Source organism: Macrosteles quadrilineatus, unplaced genomic scaffold, assembly GCF_028750875.1.
Source record: "Macrosteles quadrilineatus isolate MER2022 unplaced genomic scaffold, UCM_ALF_1.0 Scaffold_1__1_contigs__length_201487025, whole genome shotgun sequence".
Taxonomy (NCBI): Eukaryota; Metazoa; Arthropoda; class Insecta; order Hemiptera; family Cicadellidae; genus Macrosteles; species Macrosteles quadrilineatus.
This window is the reverse complement of record NW_026542594.1, coordinates 182961189-182978437: the sequence shown is the minus strand read 5'-3', so window position 1 is coordinate 182978437 and position 17249 is coordinate 182961189. Positions and strand designations below refer to the sequence as shown.

Here is a 17249-nt window from a genome sequence, read left to right as displayed (position 1 = left end):
TACAGTTTAGTTTTCAGTTTACACCTTTAATAAAATGAGTTACTTAAGTTATTTGAATCTATTCTTTTATTAAAACACAACAAATACATTAAGGGATCTTCATTTAAATAATCAATAAGCACGATTGAGCCTTTGCCTTTATGTTTCCTGGGAAGTGTGTTGTAACTGTTTCTTTTAATATATTATAGTATCTTAAAGTAAAACCAAATTATTCTTTTCTGCATTCTCACCCCGTAGCGAAGCACGGGCAGAGCAACTAGTACTTATTTAATACGCAAGCAGGTTTATTGTGACAATTACTCCTCCGAAACTACTGAACCGATTGACATGTTTTTGTTGTCATTGGAAAGAGGGTAACGTGAAGTTGTGCAGGAAACTTTTATTTTAGGGAAATAATGAGAGATTGAAGCCCTGGAGCCCTTTAAAGTTTCGTATTTCTCCATAAGGATAACATGGGAGATAATTTTTATTTACAGAAACATATGTTTGTTACTTGAAAATAGTCAAAGTCTACTACATCAAAATTGCTGTATATTATGACTCTAATGTATACCTACTACATTTCAATCAAGGATTGTGTACCTTAAAGTTTACCTATAATGGATCTTACTACTTTATTTTAATGCTGGGAATAGTAAAATTTAGTGGAGAATAAGTTACCATGATTTAGAAAACTTTACTCTGATAATTTATGTATTTAAATCACAAATCTTTGACATTATTAATTCATTTGAAACTAAACAGCTGATCGACAAATCAAACAAATTTCATTGCAGTTATGAAAGCACCAAACCAAGTAAGTTTTATCTAATTTAATTTTCTTTATAAACTAACAGTACTAATGAATTACTACATGAACTTGACAAGTCAGGTAATTAATTCACCAAGGGGAAGAAGAATGGGTCCTTGAAAACAGACGAAGGCGAAGACACCCATCTAGAAAATACAACCGAGTTTTTAAATATAGAGGTCGGTGAATTTCCAAGACACAGATTAGACTAATAAAAGGGGGTAGTGGTTTTATGGATGAGGAATATTAATACATCTAAAAGGGCCTTATTAATGGCACAAGGCTTCATGTGATCAGAATGGTTAACAACTTAATAGAATGTAAAGTCTTAACTGGAACAAGTGAGTGGGGACGTATTTTTATTTCGAGGATACAAATTTACCCAACTGAAACAAACTTAGGCCTACTTTTTAAAATGGAAAGATGCTAATTTCTGTTACCTTTGGCATTTGCAGCGCTGTTCTTACCCAGACCAATTTCAGTCATGAGCAACTATATTATATGTTGTTTTAAGTAAGGCTACATCTTTTAATAGGGGTACACTTCCATATCTGTTGGCACAAACAACCAAATGAAAATATTGATCGGTATTTCGATTATTTGATATATCGTTTGGTTAGTTAGGTAAGGTTAACCTACCCTAACTAACCAAACATCGAATAATCAATATTACCCATTGGATTGTTTGTGCCAACAGATATGGAAGTGTACTCTTCAATAGGATACGCATAACTTATTCGTTACCTACGGAAAACTCTGACCAGGGTAATGTTCCTGAAGGTAACTTTAAGGCTAAAATCGTAGTATTCATGGAAGTGCTTTTGTGATAAAAATATTGTTTTTTAGTGTTTATTTTTAAATTGTGTTTTCTTCAAGCAGCATTTGTATGACCTTCAAAATATGCTACGTAGGCCTATTGGTTTGATTAATAAAATGTTTTGTTAAATGTGTTTTAAAAATCTTTAAAAAATATTAAACCTTGCCCCTAAAACAACATATCCTAAAATATTAACCCTATAACCTTGCTCGCTGCTTATAACATACTTAAAAACTTATTAATTTACTAAATATAATACACCTATACAGCTAGAAAATGGCTGGACTGCTTCCCTTCCAAGGCTTCATTATTACTGTTTAATTTTCGTCGTCGAGTCTATATATAATACGATGAATTTGTTTTCTAAATTCATATGTTATTTTGCGGGGCATTGAGCCGCACAGGTTCACTAGTAAATTCAATTCTAAATTATATCTTTGTAGGCTACTGTATTACCAATATTTTATGGCTTTAAAATATGTTTTATTTTATCCCATCGATGATCTTAAACATGTTACATAAAACAACTGTTACTTTTGGTCTAAGATTCAGTTTGTAGCATTTGAAGATGTAAACAGAATCAGCTGATTGTTGTGATGCATCAATGGTCTGTGGCAAAGGTCAGGTAATGGCTAGAGGGGGTGGGGCAACTTCAAACAGGAAAAGACTGCATAGGTCAGAACCTTACTTCCAGTTTAACCATTTATCAGTTTTTGTTCTTATCTTTTAATTGCAGTTACTCGAGTCTAAAATGTGCTCAGGTTGTGAGTTATAAATCAAAATTAGTTATTCTATGATTTGCAGTCCACAAATTGTCTTAGTAATTGTTTAACAGTGAAATATAGCTGGTGCTTAAAAACATGTGGTTTTGTTGATATACAACTAGTATTCTTGGTATTGTCAGTTCTTCAAGGTAAATTTGAAAATTATAATAAGTTTATGAAATTTGTACTTTACCTAATACTTTTCACTAATTTCAACACTTTAAATAATAATTTAAATAGTAAAATTACTTAAGTTTTCACTGAACTGAATCACTTGCATTCATGTTAAAACACAGTTTATACAGAATTCACAGGGTTCATACAGAATAGACACTTCATGTAAGTACACAACATGTGATACACCAATGGAATTTTGAAAATTTAGAATTAGGTTTGGTTAGGTTAGTTTAGATTTGCTTAGTGTAATTTAATATAGAATGGATACAGTTATAACTTTCTTTCTGCATTATGTCTTAAAAATATATTTTTTACCAAGCATGATTGATTACCACTCTTGTGATTTTTATTCACTGTTAAAATTGGAAAGCCGTACTTCCGCAATCTACTATCATACGACTTCCAACAATCTGTAGAACTGTAGTTACAGGGAAAACCCAGCAATGTAGGTATAATTAATAAAATGTAATTAATTGGTTTCTGATGCATGAGATTATGCACTAAGACACGTATACACTTTTAGACATGCACAATGACGTTATCACATGTTTTCAAACTAGAAACTCAACATGGGCCTGATATAGGATTAAATATTAAATAAATCTTTAAATTTTAAGGGAGTATCTTAGTGGTCATCTAGTTAGGTACCTAAATAGAAATTCGCCTATTCTGCAGGTTTGCTGCAGCAGGGTTTTTTTATAGAATTACTACTAATTCTACTTTCTGCTGATAGAAACAGAATGCAAACATTAAATATAAGCAAACATTTTTTCACCACACTATGATGTTTTTGGCTGTATTACATACGTTAATTGGTGGCTGAAAGTTACGTTTTGCTGGCCATGCCAGCTGTCATCGTAATTTGGGGACCGAGTAGGTTTTTACAGGCCGGTCCGCTTACTTACTTAAAACATGAATGCATTTTAAATACACAATCAAAATCCCTAGCATTGCAATAGAATTGTGTTATTGTCACCGTTGCCTAGCAACTATTTATTTTTATTTTTGCTGATTCCTCAAATTATTGTTATATTCACATATATATATTATACATATATTGTTGTTAATTGTTGTTCGAGTATGTCAATGGTGTCATCTATAGGTATGTTTGTATACATGTCATTTCCATAAAATTAAGAACCAATGAATTTGGTGAAGAAAAACCTTACAAAATTAAAATTTGAAAATAAGTTACAGAACTAAAAATAATGCCTTTCAAATGATAAAAAACTCTAATGAAATATTTAACAGCCAAGTAAAAGAATGAACAAATCAGGCATTTATCAAATAAAATGTTCAGACTGTTAAATTCTTCATTTGCCAAACAAATCGTAGCTTCAAGAAAAGGTTCCAGGAAGACATACAAGAATTAAAATCAGGTAACAAAACGACAATAAAACACCTAATTGTAATGCTACATAAATTAAAAAAATATAAATGAAAATTTAGGAATTTTAGAATAAGCTGTCCAAATTCTTTAATTCCTTTTAAATATGAATACTCATAAGGTTAACGTGGGAAATTCCAGAGCCACTGGGGGGGCGGAGCCGGAAAAGATTTTTGAGATAGGGATAGTCTTATTATATGTTAATAGGGAAGATGAACTATCATATTGCCAAATTTAAGTCCAATCTGACCAGTAGATAATGCTTGATTGAACTTTAAACCAACACACAAACTTTCATATTTATAATATTAAGTCAGTATGATGTGTAACCTAAATGAATTGATAAACAAATGTGTTTAACAAAGAATATTGTTTTCAGAATGACAATACATGAGCCACACTTGAAAAAAGAGCCTCGGTGTACTGCAAGGAAACCAATTGAGATAATCTCTGATATAGTGCTTTACACAACAGATCATACGGGGAAATGTTGCTATTAAACTGTGAATACAAGGACTAATTCTAGAGTTTAAATTATACATTTTAAGATGTAATAATAATAAAAAATACAAAAAGTCGGATTATTTTATTCAAGATTTAATAATAGAACATATAAGTCAAGGGAGAAAATACAAAACTCCAAGAATGCTGCAATATATCTAAAAGGTACATATACAAGATCTAAAAAAGAAGATTTCAGGTTGTATGACATAGAAATTCATTGATTGTAAAATTTAACCATTCCTACAAACAAAGGATATATTTGAATAGACCTCATAGCCCAACTGATTAGTTGCTTGCTTATCTGATAAGTTTTACAAAGACAGAAATTCCAAATGTTAAAGCATAAAATGGAGCTTCCTTTTAAGTGTCTAATATGTGAAAAGATTTGTTCAAAGAAAGCAGAAATGAAGAATCACATATTGTTACACACGGGTGAGCGTCCCTTCAAATGTTTATTATGTGAGAAAACCTTTGTCAAACAAGGTAGTGTAAAGATTCATTTGTTGGAACACTCTAGGAAGTATTCTTTTTACAAGTGCACCAAATGTGGAAAATCCTTATCAAATAAATATACCCTAAGGATACATGCATTGATTCATACAGGAGAGGGGCCATATAAGTGCACAACTTGTGGAAAATCCTTTGCTTACAAAAAGGATTTTAATCGACATGCATTGATTCATACAGGAGAGAGACCATTTAAGTGTACCACGTGTGGAAAATCCTTTGCACAAAAAGGGTCTTTGAAAAAACATGCATTGATTCATACAGGAGAGAGGCCATATAAGTGTACCACATGTGGAAAATCCTATTCACAAAAAGGGTCTTTGAAAGTACATGCATTGATACATACAGGAGAGAGGCCATATAAGTGTACCACATGTGGAAAATCCTGTACAGGCAAAGGGGATTTGAAACTACATGCATTGATTCATACTGGAGAGATGCCATATAAGTGTACCACATGTGGAAAATCCTATTCAAAAAAAGGGACTTTGAAACAACATGCATTGATACATACAGGAGAGAGACCATATAAATGCACCACGTGTGGAAAATCCTTTGCACAAAAAGGACATTTGAATCTTCATGCACTGATTCATACAGGAGAGAGGCCATATAAGTGCACCACGTGTGGAAAATCCTTTACACGTAAAGGGGATCTGAACCAACATGCATTGATTCATACAGGAGAGAGGCCATATAAATGCACCACGTGTGGAAAATCCTTTGCACAAAAAGAGTATTTGAAACAACATGCATTAATTCATACAGGAGAGAGGCCATATAAATGCACCACGTGTGGAAAATCCTTTGCACAAAAAGAGTATTTGAAAAAACATGCATTGATTCATACAGGAGAGAGGCCATATAAGTGCACCACATGTGGAAAATCCTTTGCACACAAAAGAAGTTATAAACGACATGCATTTATTCATACAGGAGAGAGGCCATATAAGTGTACCACTTGTGGAAAATCCTTTTCAGGAAAAGGAATTTTTAAACGACATGCATTGATTCATACAGGAGAGATGCCATATAAGTGTACCACATGTGGAAAATCCTATTCAAAAAAAGGGACTTTGAAACAACATGCATTGATACATACAGGAGAGAGACCATATAAATGCACCACGTGTGGAAAATCCTTTGCACAAAAAGGACATTTGAATCTTCATGCACTGATTCATACAGGAGAGAGGCCATATAAGTGCACCACGTGTGGAAAATCCTTTACACGTAAAGGGGATCTGAACCAACATGCATTGATTCATACAGGAGAGAGGCCATATAAATGCACCACGTGTGGAAAATCCTATGCACAAAAAGAGTATTTGAAACAACATGCATTAATTCATACAGGAGAGAGGCCATATAAATGCACGACGTGTGGAAAATCCTTTGCACAAAAAGAGTATTTGAAAAAACATGCATTGATTCATACAGGAGAGAGGCCATATAAGTGCACCACATGTGGAAAATCCTTTGCACACAAAAGAAGTTATAAACGACATGCATTTATTCATACAGGAGAGAGGCCATATAAGTGTACCACTTGTGGAAAATCCTTTTCAGGAAAAGGAATTTTTAAACGACATGCATTGATTCATACAGGAGAGAGGCCATATAAGTGTACCACTTGTGGAAAATCCTTTTCACAAAAAGGAATTTTTAAACGACATGCATTGATTCATACAGGAGAGAGGCCATATAAGTGTACCACATGTGGAAAATCCTTTTCACAAAAAGGGACGTTAAAAAAACATGCCTTGATTCATACAGGAGAAAAACCATATAAGTGTATCACATGTGAAAAATCCTTTTCAGAAACTGGTACTTTAAAAAAACATGCATTGATTCATACAGGAGAAAAACCACATATGTGTAATACGTGTGGAAAATCCTTTGCACAAAAAGGACATTTGAAACAACATGCATTGATTCATACAGGAGAGGGATCACATAATTGCAGTAGAACTTCAACATGTGGAAAATCTTATTAGTCCAAGAGTAAGTTGAAGGCACATTCAAGCACTCATACAGAATAGACACTCTGTAAGACCACAACATGGGATAAACCAATAGCATTTTGAAAATTGAGAGTTAGGTTTGGTTAGGTTAGTTTAGATTTGCTTAGCGTAGTTTAATATAGAACTGTACAGTTATAACATTCTTTCTGTAGTGTGTCTTAAAAATACATTTTAAGCACTATTGATTACCACTCTAGTATTTTTATTCACTGTTAAAATTGGAAAGCCGTACTTCCGCAATCTAATATCATACAACTTCTAACAATCTGTAGAACTGTAGTCACAAGCAAAACTATTTTTCAATGTAGGTATAATTCAATTTCAATTTTCAATTTCTTTATTCATTGAGAAGTATACATAATACAGCATTTGAATAGTGTCAAAGACTACTAAAGAATTAATAAAATATAAAATACAGATTAAAAATAAATCTTAAATTAAAAAATACATCTCCCCATACAGATGCCTTCTTAATATCTAGTATTCTTGAGGGGGGTGGAAAAATTCTTCTTGAGAATAAATTGCCGTGTTTATTAAGAAATTTTTTTAGTTTTGTTTTAAACTTTTTTGTATCTTTTTCATTTCTAATTCCTCCGGGGATATGTTTTAAAAAACTTTAACCAGCAAATGATGGCTTTTTTTCATAAAACTTTAACCTGTGCCTATTTTGCAAAATCTGATTTTTTTTCTCGTTTCATATCGGTGAACCGGTAGATTGGATACATCGGATGAGGTTTTATTTTTAAAAATTAAAATTGAATCATAAATATATTGCCCATAAACAGTTAGTATGTTTAGCTGTTTAAAGTGCTCTTTTGCCGAGGCATCAGAATTTAGTTTGAGCATTACTCTCATTGCTCTTTTTTGATGTTTTAGTATTTTATCTAGATTGATTTGAGTTGTTGCTCCATATAGACAGATACCAAAGGAAATATGTGAATGGATATATGCAAAGTAAATGTTTTTCAAAGTTTTGACACCACAGTACACAGACATTTTTGAAAGGGCAAAAATTCCAGAGTTGATTTTTGAAACTATTTTTTTTGTATGATCATTCCAATTCAAATTTTGATCTATTGTTAGACCCAAAAAGTTTGTGCTGGTCTTTTGCTCAATAAGTTGCGAGTCATACATTATTATTGGGTGATTGGAATTTTTATTTTGTGGTGTTTTAAATGTGATAAAACTAGTTTTTTTGTTATTTAATTTTAGGTTTTGGCACACCAGATAACTGCCCAAATTTCCAAGTTCTAGAAAAGCAGAAATTTCCGTTTGTTCCAGTGTAGGAGAGGAAATCATTAAATTAGCATCGTTAGCATACAGGCACAATTCACTTCTAGGTCTACATACTAGGACACTGCTTATGTCCTTTAAATAGCACAAAAATAGCAATGGTCCTAGAATAGACCCTTGAGGCACTCCATATTTTTCTGTTTTAATTAATAAAATGTAATTACTGTAATTGGTTTTTGATACATGAGATTAGATAATGCACTAAGGCATGTATACACTTTTAGGCATTGTGAGATTTTGCACAATAAACCTATGCTTAAATTAAACTGAAGAATATCATCAATAACCAAAATGTACATTTTTGTTTTCTAAAATCTGTTGTATATGTGTAAATTATATTTAATTAGGCTATCAAATGGTAATACAAAATATACTCTCTTTTTTCTTAACATAGCTTTCAGTTCACATTTACTTTATTTGATAAATTTATCATTTGTGTTTTGCCACACCACTGATTAAATTAAACCAAGGAAAATATCATAATACCCCCGCTGCAGCAAACCTGCCGACTAAGCGATTTTCAATTTGCCTGGATTAATTTTCAATTAATCTATTAAATTAACATTAATGTAACGAGTACCTAGGTTAGCTGCTACAGGGAAACTAATAAAGTGGGTTTTTTATTAAAATATCAATAGCTTAGTATGAAATAAATAAATGCGCCAAGTTTGATCAAAATATATCCATAAACAAGCCAACTACAACATATTATAATATTCTCCATAAGAATAACATGGGAATTTTAAATTAACATTTTTTTGAATTTTCTCTGTAACGAATCACCGTACAAAAACACTTTCATATAGTAAAGTATTTATTTTTTTAAACTCTTTAAAAAGGTCTGGAGAAAAATTGATAAATTTTGCGTTTTAAGGGTAAAAAAATTAGAAAACCCCATTTTTACCACATAAAACCCCTTGTGAAACCCCGTTCCCATGGTCCGATCATGCTGGTTCGCGAACTCATTCAAGTTTATCCCTCCTTACACCTTCAAACAACTGTCATCGTAATTTGGGGACCGAGTAGGTTTTTACAGGCCGGGCCGCAAAATCAGCTGTCCGCTTACTTACTTAAAACATGAATGCATATTAAATACACAATCAAAATCCCTAGCATTGCAATAGAATTGTGTTATTGTCACCGTTGCCTAGCAACTATTTATTTTTATTTTTGCTGATTCCTCAAATTATTGTTATATTCACATATATATATTATACATATATTGTTGTTAATTGTTGTTCGAGTATGTCAATGGTGTCATCTATAGGTATGTTTGTATACATGTCATTTCCATAAAATTAAGAACCAATGAATTTGGTGAAGAAAAACCTTACAAAATTAAAATTTGAAAATAAGTTACAGAACTAAAAATAATGCCTTTCATATGATAAAAAACTCTAATGAAATATTTAACAGCCAAGTAAAAGAATGAACAAATCAGGCATTTATCAAATAAAATGATCAGACTGTTAAATTCTTCATTTGCCAAACAAATCGTAGCTTCAAGAAAAGGTTCCAGGAAGACATACAAGAATTAAAATCAGGTAACAAAACGACAATAAAACACCTAATTGTAACGCTACATAAATTAAAAAAATATAAATGAAAATTTAGGAATTTTAGAATAAGCTGTCCAAATTCTTTAATTCCTTTTAAATATGAATAGTCATAAGGTTAACGTGGGAAATTCCAGAGCCACTGGGGCGGAGCCGGAAAAGATTTTTGAGATAAGGATAGTCTTATTATATGTTAATAGGGAAGATGAACTATCATATTGCCAAATTTAAGTCCAATCTGACCAGTAGATAATGCTTGATTGAACTTTAAACAAACACACAAACTTTCATATTTATAATATTAAGTCAGTATGATGTGTAACCTAAATGAATTGATAAATAAATGTGTTTAACAAAGAATATTGTTTTCAGAATGACAATACATGAGCCACACTTGAAAAAAGAGCCTCGGTGTACTGCAAGGAAACCAATTGAGATAATCTCTGATATAGTGCTTTACACAACAGATCATACGGGGAAATGTTGCTATTAAACTGTGATTACAAGGCCTAATTCTAGAGTTTAAATTATACGTTTTAAGATGTAATAATAATAAAAAATACAAAAAGTCGGATTATTTTATTCAAGATTTAATAATAGAACATATAAGTCAAGGGAGAACATACAAAACTCCAAGAATGCTGCAATATATCTAAAAGGTACATATACAAGATCTAAAAAAGAAGATTTCAGGTTGTATGACATAGAAATCCATTGATTGTAAAATTTAACCATTCCTACAAACAAAGGATATATTTGAATAGACCTCATAGCCCAACTGATAAGTTGCTTGCTTCTCTGATAAGTTTTACAAAGACAGAAATTCCAAATGTTAAAGCATAAAATGGAGCTTCCTTTTAAGTGTCTAATATGTGAAAAGATTTGTTCAAAGAAAGCAGAAATGAAGAATCACATATTGTTACACACGGGTGAGCGTCCCTTCAAATGTTTATTATGTGAGAAAACCTTTGTCAAACAAGGTAGTGTAAAGATTCATTTGTTGGAACACTCTAGGAAGTATTCTTTTTACAAGTGCACTAAATGTGGAAAATCCTTATCAAATAAATATACCCTAAGGATACATGCATTGATTCATACAGGAGAGGGGCCATATAAGTGCACAACTTGTGGAAAATCCTTTGCTTACAAAAAGGATTTTAATCGACATGCAATGATTCATACAGGAGAGAGACCATTTAAGTGTACCACGTGTGGAAAATCCTTTGCACTAAAAGGGTCTTTGAAAAAACATGCATTTATTCATACAGGAGAGAGGCCATATAAGTGTACCACATGTGGAAAATCCTATTCACAAAAAGGGTCTTTGAAAGTACATGCATTGATTCATACAGGAGAGAGGCCATATAAGTGTACCACATGTGGAAAATCCTTTGCACAAAAAGGACATTTGAATCTTCATGCACTGATTCATACAGGAGAGAGGCCATATAAGTGCACCACGTGTGGAAAATCCTTTACACGTAAAGGGGATCTGAACCAACATGCATTGATTCATACAGGAGAGGAACCATATAAGTGTACCACGTGTGGAAAATCCTTTGCACAAAAAGGGTCTATGAAACGACATGCATTGATTCATACAGGAGAGGAACCATATAAATGCACCACGTGTGGAAAATCCTATGCACAAAAAGGGTCTTTGAAACAACATGCATTGATTCATACAGGAGAGGAACCATATGAGTGTTCCACGTGTGGAAAATACTTTGCACACAGAAGAAGTTATAAACAACATGCATTGATTCATACAGGAGAGAGGCCATATAAGTGTAATACGTGTGGAAAATCATTTGCACAAAAAGGACATTTGAAACAACATGCATTGATTCATACAGGAGAGGAACCATATAAGTGTTCCACATGTGGTAAATCCTTTGCACAAAAAGGGTCTTTGAAACAACATGCATTGATTCATACAGGAGAGAGGCCATATAAGTGTAATACGTGTGGAAAATCCTATTCACAAAAAGGGTCTTTGAAAGTACATGCATTGATTCATACAGGAGAGAGGCCATATAAGTGTACCACATGTGGAAAATCCTTTGCACAAAAAGGACATTTGAATCTTCATGCACTGATTCATACAGGAGAGAGGCCATATAAGTGCACCACGTGTGGAAAATCCTTTACACGTAAAGGGGATCTGAACCAACATGCATTGATTCATACAGGAGAGGAACCATATAAGTGTACCACGTGTGGAAAATCCTTTGCACAAAAAGGGTCTATGAAACGACATGCATTGATTCATACAGGAGAGGAACCATATAAATGCACCACGTGTGGAAAATCCTATGCACAAAAAGGGTCTTTGAAACAACATGCATTGATTCATACAGGAGAGGAACCATATGAGTGTTCCACGTGTGGAAAATACTTTGCACACAGAAGAAGTTATAAACAACATGCATTGATTCATACAGGAGAGAGGCCATATAAGTGTAATACGTGTGGAAAATCATTTGCACAAAAAGGAAATTTGAAACAACATGCATTGATTCATACAGGAGAGGAATCACATAATTGCAGTAGGCCTACAACAAGTGGAAAATTTTATTAATCCTAGAGTAAGTTGGACGAACATTCAAGGGTTCATACAGAATAGACACTCTGTAAGACCACAACATGGGATAAACCAATGGGATGTTGAAAATTGAGAACTAGGTTAGATTAGCTTATCCTAATTTTATATAGAACTGTACAGTTATAACTTTCTTTCTGTAGTGTGTCTTAAAAATACATTTTTTACCAAACGCCATTGATTACCACTCTAGTATTTTTATTCACTGTTGAAATGGGAAAGCCGTACTTCCGTAATCCACTAACATACGACTTCCAACAATCTGTAGAACTGTAGTCACAGGCAAAACACAGCAATGTAGGTATAATTAATAGAATGTAATTACTGTAATTGGTTTCTGATACATGAGATTAGATTATGGACTAAGGCACGTATACACTTTTAGGCATTGTGAGATTTTGCACGATGACATTATCCGATGTCTTAACCTATGCTTAAATTAAACTAAAGAATATCATCAATAACTAAAATGTACGTCATTGATTTTTGTTTTATAAAATCTGTTGTATATGTGCAACTATATTTAATTGTCAAATGGTAATATGAAATACTCTCTTTTTTTTATCTTAACATAGCTCTCAGTTCACATTTACATTATTTGATAAATTTATCATTTGTGTTTTGCCACACCACTTCTTAAATTAAACCAAGGAAAATATCATAAAACAAGGTGTACACTGTTCTTTTGTTTCTAAAATCAATTAAATATCTGTTACTATGTTTACTTAATGGTAAGTGTGAAAATGTAAAGACAATGGACGATGGAACTGATTAAAAGAACTGGTTTGCATATTAACTTGTTTGTTGATATTTTTGTAGAGTAGAATCAGAGATGCAATGAAACATATACTGTATTTGCTATTATATTTTTAGTCCTTGATGCTTTGATAATCATATTAGTTTCGTCTCCTGTATTTAATGCGAATTATTTTTTAAACTTTGTTTGTAGTTTAGATATAGTTTCTTTAATATTTCAAAAGACTATTAATAAGGCACAACAATATTATTTCTAAGGTTTATAACAGCTGATTAAGTTTTGCTAATGATTTATTATGAGTGAACAAACTGAAGATGGAAAGGATTTGTGATTTGATGTGAGGGAGAGTGAAATTAAAAAAAAATGTTCATTTAAATTTAATAATTAGTATTTTTGCAACTTCAAAATTGAAAATTAAAATGTCAAAAATAAAGAAAAAAGATACCATGTAGTTAAGGGAGATGAAGGTAAATCATGTAAGTGAAAGTTTTATTCGAAGATTTGGTCAGTTTTTCTCATATCAGCCGGGTACACTTCCATATCTGTTGGCACAAACAACCGAATGAAAATATCGATCGATATATCGATTATTCAATATATCGTTTGGTTAGTTAGGTTAGGTTACCCTAACCTAACTTACCAAACGATATATCGAATTAAACAATCGAATAATCAATATTACACATTCGGTTGTTTGTGCCAACAGATATGGAAGTGTACCCTATCAGCCTACACAAGATTTAAAATTAATCAAAACCAAAATGGTCGTATCCACTACTTACATAACTTAAACGTTTCTATTAAGACCATAAAAGTTGAATTTTGTTTCTAAAAGCGTTGGCAGATGTGTAACTATTATATGCAACAGATGTAAAGATTAAAATGTTTCTATTTTGTGTCCTCTTCCCGTTGTTAAGCATGGGTACAACAGCTAGTATTAAATAAATCTTTAAATTTTAAGGGATTATCTAAGTGGATATCTAGTCAAGTAAATAGAAATTTGCTTATTCTGCAGGTTTGCTGTGACAGGGTTTTTTATAGAATTACTATTATTTAATTCTACTTTCTGCTGATAGAAACAGAGTGCAAACATTAAATATAAGCAAACATTTTTACAAACCCAAATCAGTGGCAACATTGATGAAGCATTTAAAGTAAAGTAATAGGAAACCCCATTACAATTCAAACAGCCTAAATTTTGGAACAAACTATAATGGTAATTCCAATAATTTTCAGTTTAAATTATCTGTTTCAAGATGTAATAATAATGAAAAAATATAAAAAATATTATTATTTTGTTTGAGATTTAATAATGGAACATAATATAAGCCAAGGGAGAACATACAAAACCCCACAAATGTTGCAAAATATCTAATGGGATATGTAGGTTTCGAACAGGACCATCACCTGGGTGGGACGACCGCTGCAGTTAGGCGATGGCAGCGGTCGTCCCACCCAGGTGATGGCCCTGTTCGAAATCTTTGTACTCAGAAGGCACCTTATTTTTAGTAAATTTTCTTACAGGGAAGTATTTAGCAAATTTCCCTATGGGGAAATCGCTATTACCATAGATGGCACAATAAGACCTAGGCCCGGGAACGATTTACTTTTTCATTTTGATGTCACTAGACTTATGCCCAAGACCAAAAACATTTGTTCAAATTTTCATATATTTGTATATATATACTAACTAGCTGGCTCAACAGGCGTCGTCCTGTCCTAATGTGGTTTTATGTCAAATGCTTGTTCATTTTCAAGATGAGCTCATTCGCATGGCTCAGTCACGTCCTGGTTGAAGTTCGTTCGCTACGCTCACTCACCTTTAGGTTGGAGCTCGTTCGCTGCGCTCACTTGCCTTCCGGTTAGCTCGTTCGCTACGCTAACTCGCCTCTAGGTTGAAGTTCTTTCGCTACGATCACTCACCTTTTGGTTGCAAGTTACCTGTTGTCATATATTTAAAAAAATGATAGTGCTGCACCCCGTTGGCAAACCTATTGACTTTTTAATGCTATTGAACATCACAGACACAAATTGTTTAGTTGAACCAGCTGTTAAGATTCTTTAATTCCATTTAAATATGAGTACTCATAAGGTTAACATGGGAAACTCCAGAGCTACTGGGGCGGAGCCCTTTTGACCAATCTGCACCAAACTTTACAGAAACCATCCTTGAATAATGCTTAATAATGGCCTGAAAGTTTAATTACAATCTGTCGAGGGGTTATTGCACCACATGTGGAAAATCCTATTTAAAAAAAGGGGCTTTGAAAGTACATGCATTGATACATACGGGAGAGAGGCCATATAAGTGCACCACGTGTGGAAAATCCTTTACACGCAAAGGGGATTTGAAACAACATGCATTGATTCATACAGGTGAGAGATCACATAATTGCACCACATGTGGAAAATACTTTGCACGTAAAGGGGAATTGACACAACATGCATTGATTCATACAGGAGACAGATCACATAATTCCACCACATGTGGAAAATCCTTTGCACACAAAGGGGATTTGAAACGCCATGCATTGATTCATACAGGTGAGAGATCACATAATTGCACCACATGTGGAAAATACTTTGCACACAAAAGATATTTGAAACAACATGCATTGATTCATACAGGAGACAGATCACATAATTGCAACACATGTGGAAAATCCTTTGCACGCAAAAGCAATATGAGACAAAATGCATTGATTCATACAGGAGAGAGGCCATATAAGTGTACCACACGTGGAAAATCCTTTTCACAAACAGGGACGTTAAAAAAACATGCATTAATTCATACAGGAGATAGGCCATATAACTGTACCAGATGTGGAAAATCCTTTTCACAAAAAGGAATTTTAAAACGACATGCATTGATTCATACAAGAGAGAGGCCATATAAGTGTACCACATGTGGAAAATCCTTTTCACACAATGGGGATTTGAAACAACATGCATTGATTCATACAGGAGAGGAATCACATAATTGCAGTAGGCTTACAACAAGTGGAAAATTTTATTAATCCTAGAGTAAGTTGAAGGAACATTCAAGGGTTCATACAGAATAGACAATGTAAGACCACAACATGGGATAAACCAATGGGATGTTAAAAATTGAGAGTTAGGTTAGATTAGCTTAGCCTAATTTTATATAGAACTGTACAGTTATAACTTTCTTTCTGTAGTGTGTCTTAAAAATATATTTTTTACCAAGCACCACTGATTACCACTCTAGTATTTTTATTCACTGTTAAAATGGGAAAGCCGTACTTCCGTAATCTACTATCATACGACTTCCAACAATCTGTAGAACTGTAGTTACAGGCAAAACACAACAATGTAGTAACAACAAATAATGTAACACATCAATAATGTAAGTTAGGCCTTATTAATATTTTTTTATACTGTTGTTTTTATATTTCGGTCTATTATTATTATTTTTGTATTCAACCAGTCTGTCATTAATCAGTAGGTATTTAAAAATGATAAAAATTCAGGTTAAACTGTGGAACGTGCATTTCCCGTTATGTATGAAAAGGGAAATCCCGTCTCGATCTTGTCTCAAAAATTTATGAGAAATAAAAAATCCCATCTCTTCTCGTGTCAAACTAAAAATCCAATCTGCCTTCATCATCCCTAACAATAATATTATGAAATGAAATGCATTTTAAAAGATTAGGGATTTTAACCATCACAAGTATGTACATTTTTGAAATAATTAGCTATTAATTAACATTATAGATAATTTTGAAGAGTTTAAATTTATACATAACTATTCCACACGTCAGAAACATTTATATCAATTCCCAATACATAGACTAACTCTTTTTGAACGTACACCAAAATACATGGCTATACAAATTTTAATAAACTTCCAAAAAGAATCACCAACAATCCAAAAAACATACTCCTAGAAAAATTACATGAGTTATTCATTGAAAAGGCATATTATAAAATAGAAGATTATTCTGATGTTTTCAAAACGGACAAGAATTAAGTTAATTTTGTAAACTAAATTTGTTGTTTTTTATAATGGTAACTTTTACTTGATGTCAGTAGTACAGTAGCCTCTCTCTT

General features: G+C 32.7%; 2 protein-coding genes across 2 annotated transcripts; both read left to right on the top strand.

Moving 5' to 3' along the window:
* The first annotated feature begins 4612 nt into the window (after positions 1-4612).
* On the top strand, positions 4613-11092 carry LOC129003136 (zinc finger protein 729-like). The gene is made up of 2 exons (XM_054431383.1): positions 4613-6995; positions 10192-11092. Exon 1 carries the CDS (start codon positions 4772-4774, stop codon positions 6941-6943), a length of 2172 nt encoding a protein of 723 aa, XP_054287358.1. The 5' UTR covers positions 4613-4771; the 3' UTR covers positions 6944-6995; positions 10192-11092.
* A 2547-nt stretch (positions 11093-13639) lies between these two features.
* On the top strand, positions 13640-16617 carry LOC129003126 (gastrula zinc finger protein XlCGF8.2DB-like). Its single transcript, XM_054431370.1, has 3 exons — positions 13640-13645; positions 14566-14637; positions 15377-16617. The coding sequence occupies exons 1-3, from the start codon at positions 13640-13642 to the stop codon at positions 16193-16195; spliced, it is 897 nt and encodes a 298-aa protein (XP_054287345.1). The 3' UTR covers positions 16196-16617.
* The last annotated feature ends 632 nt before the right edge of the window (positions 16618-17249 follow it).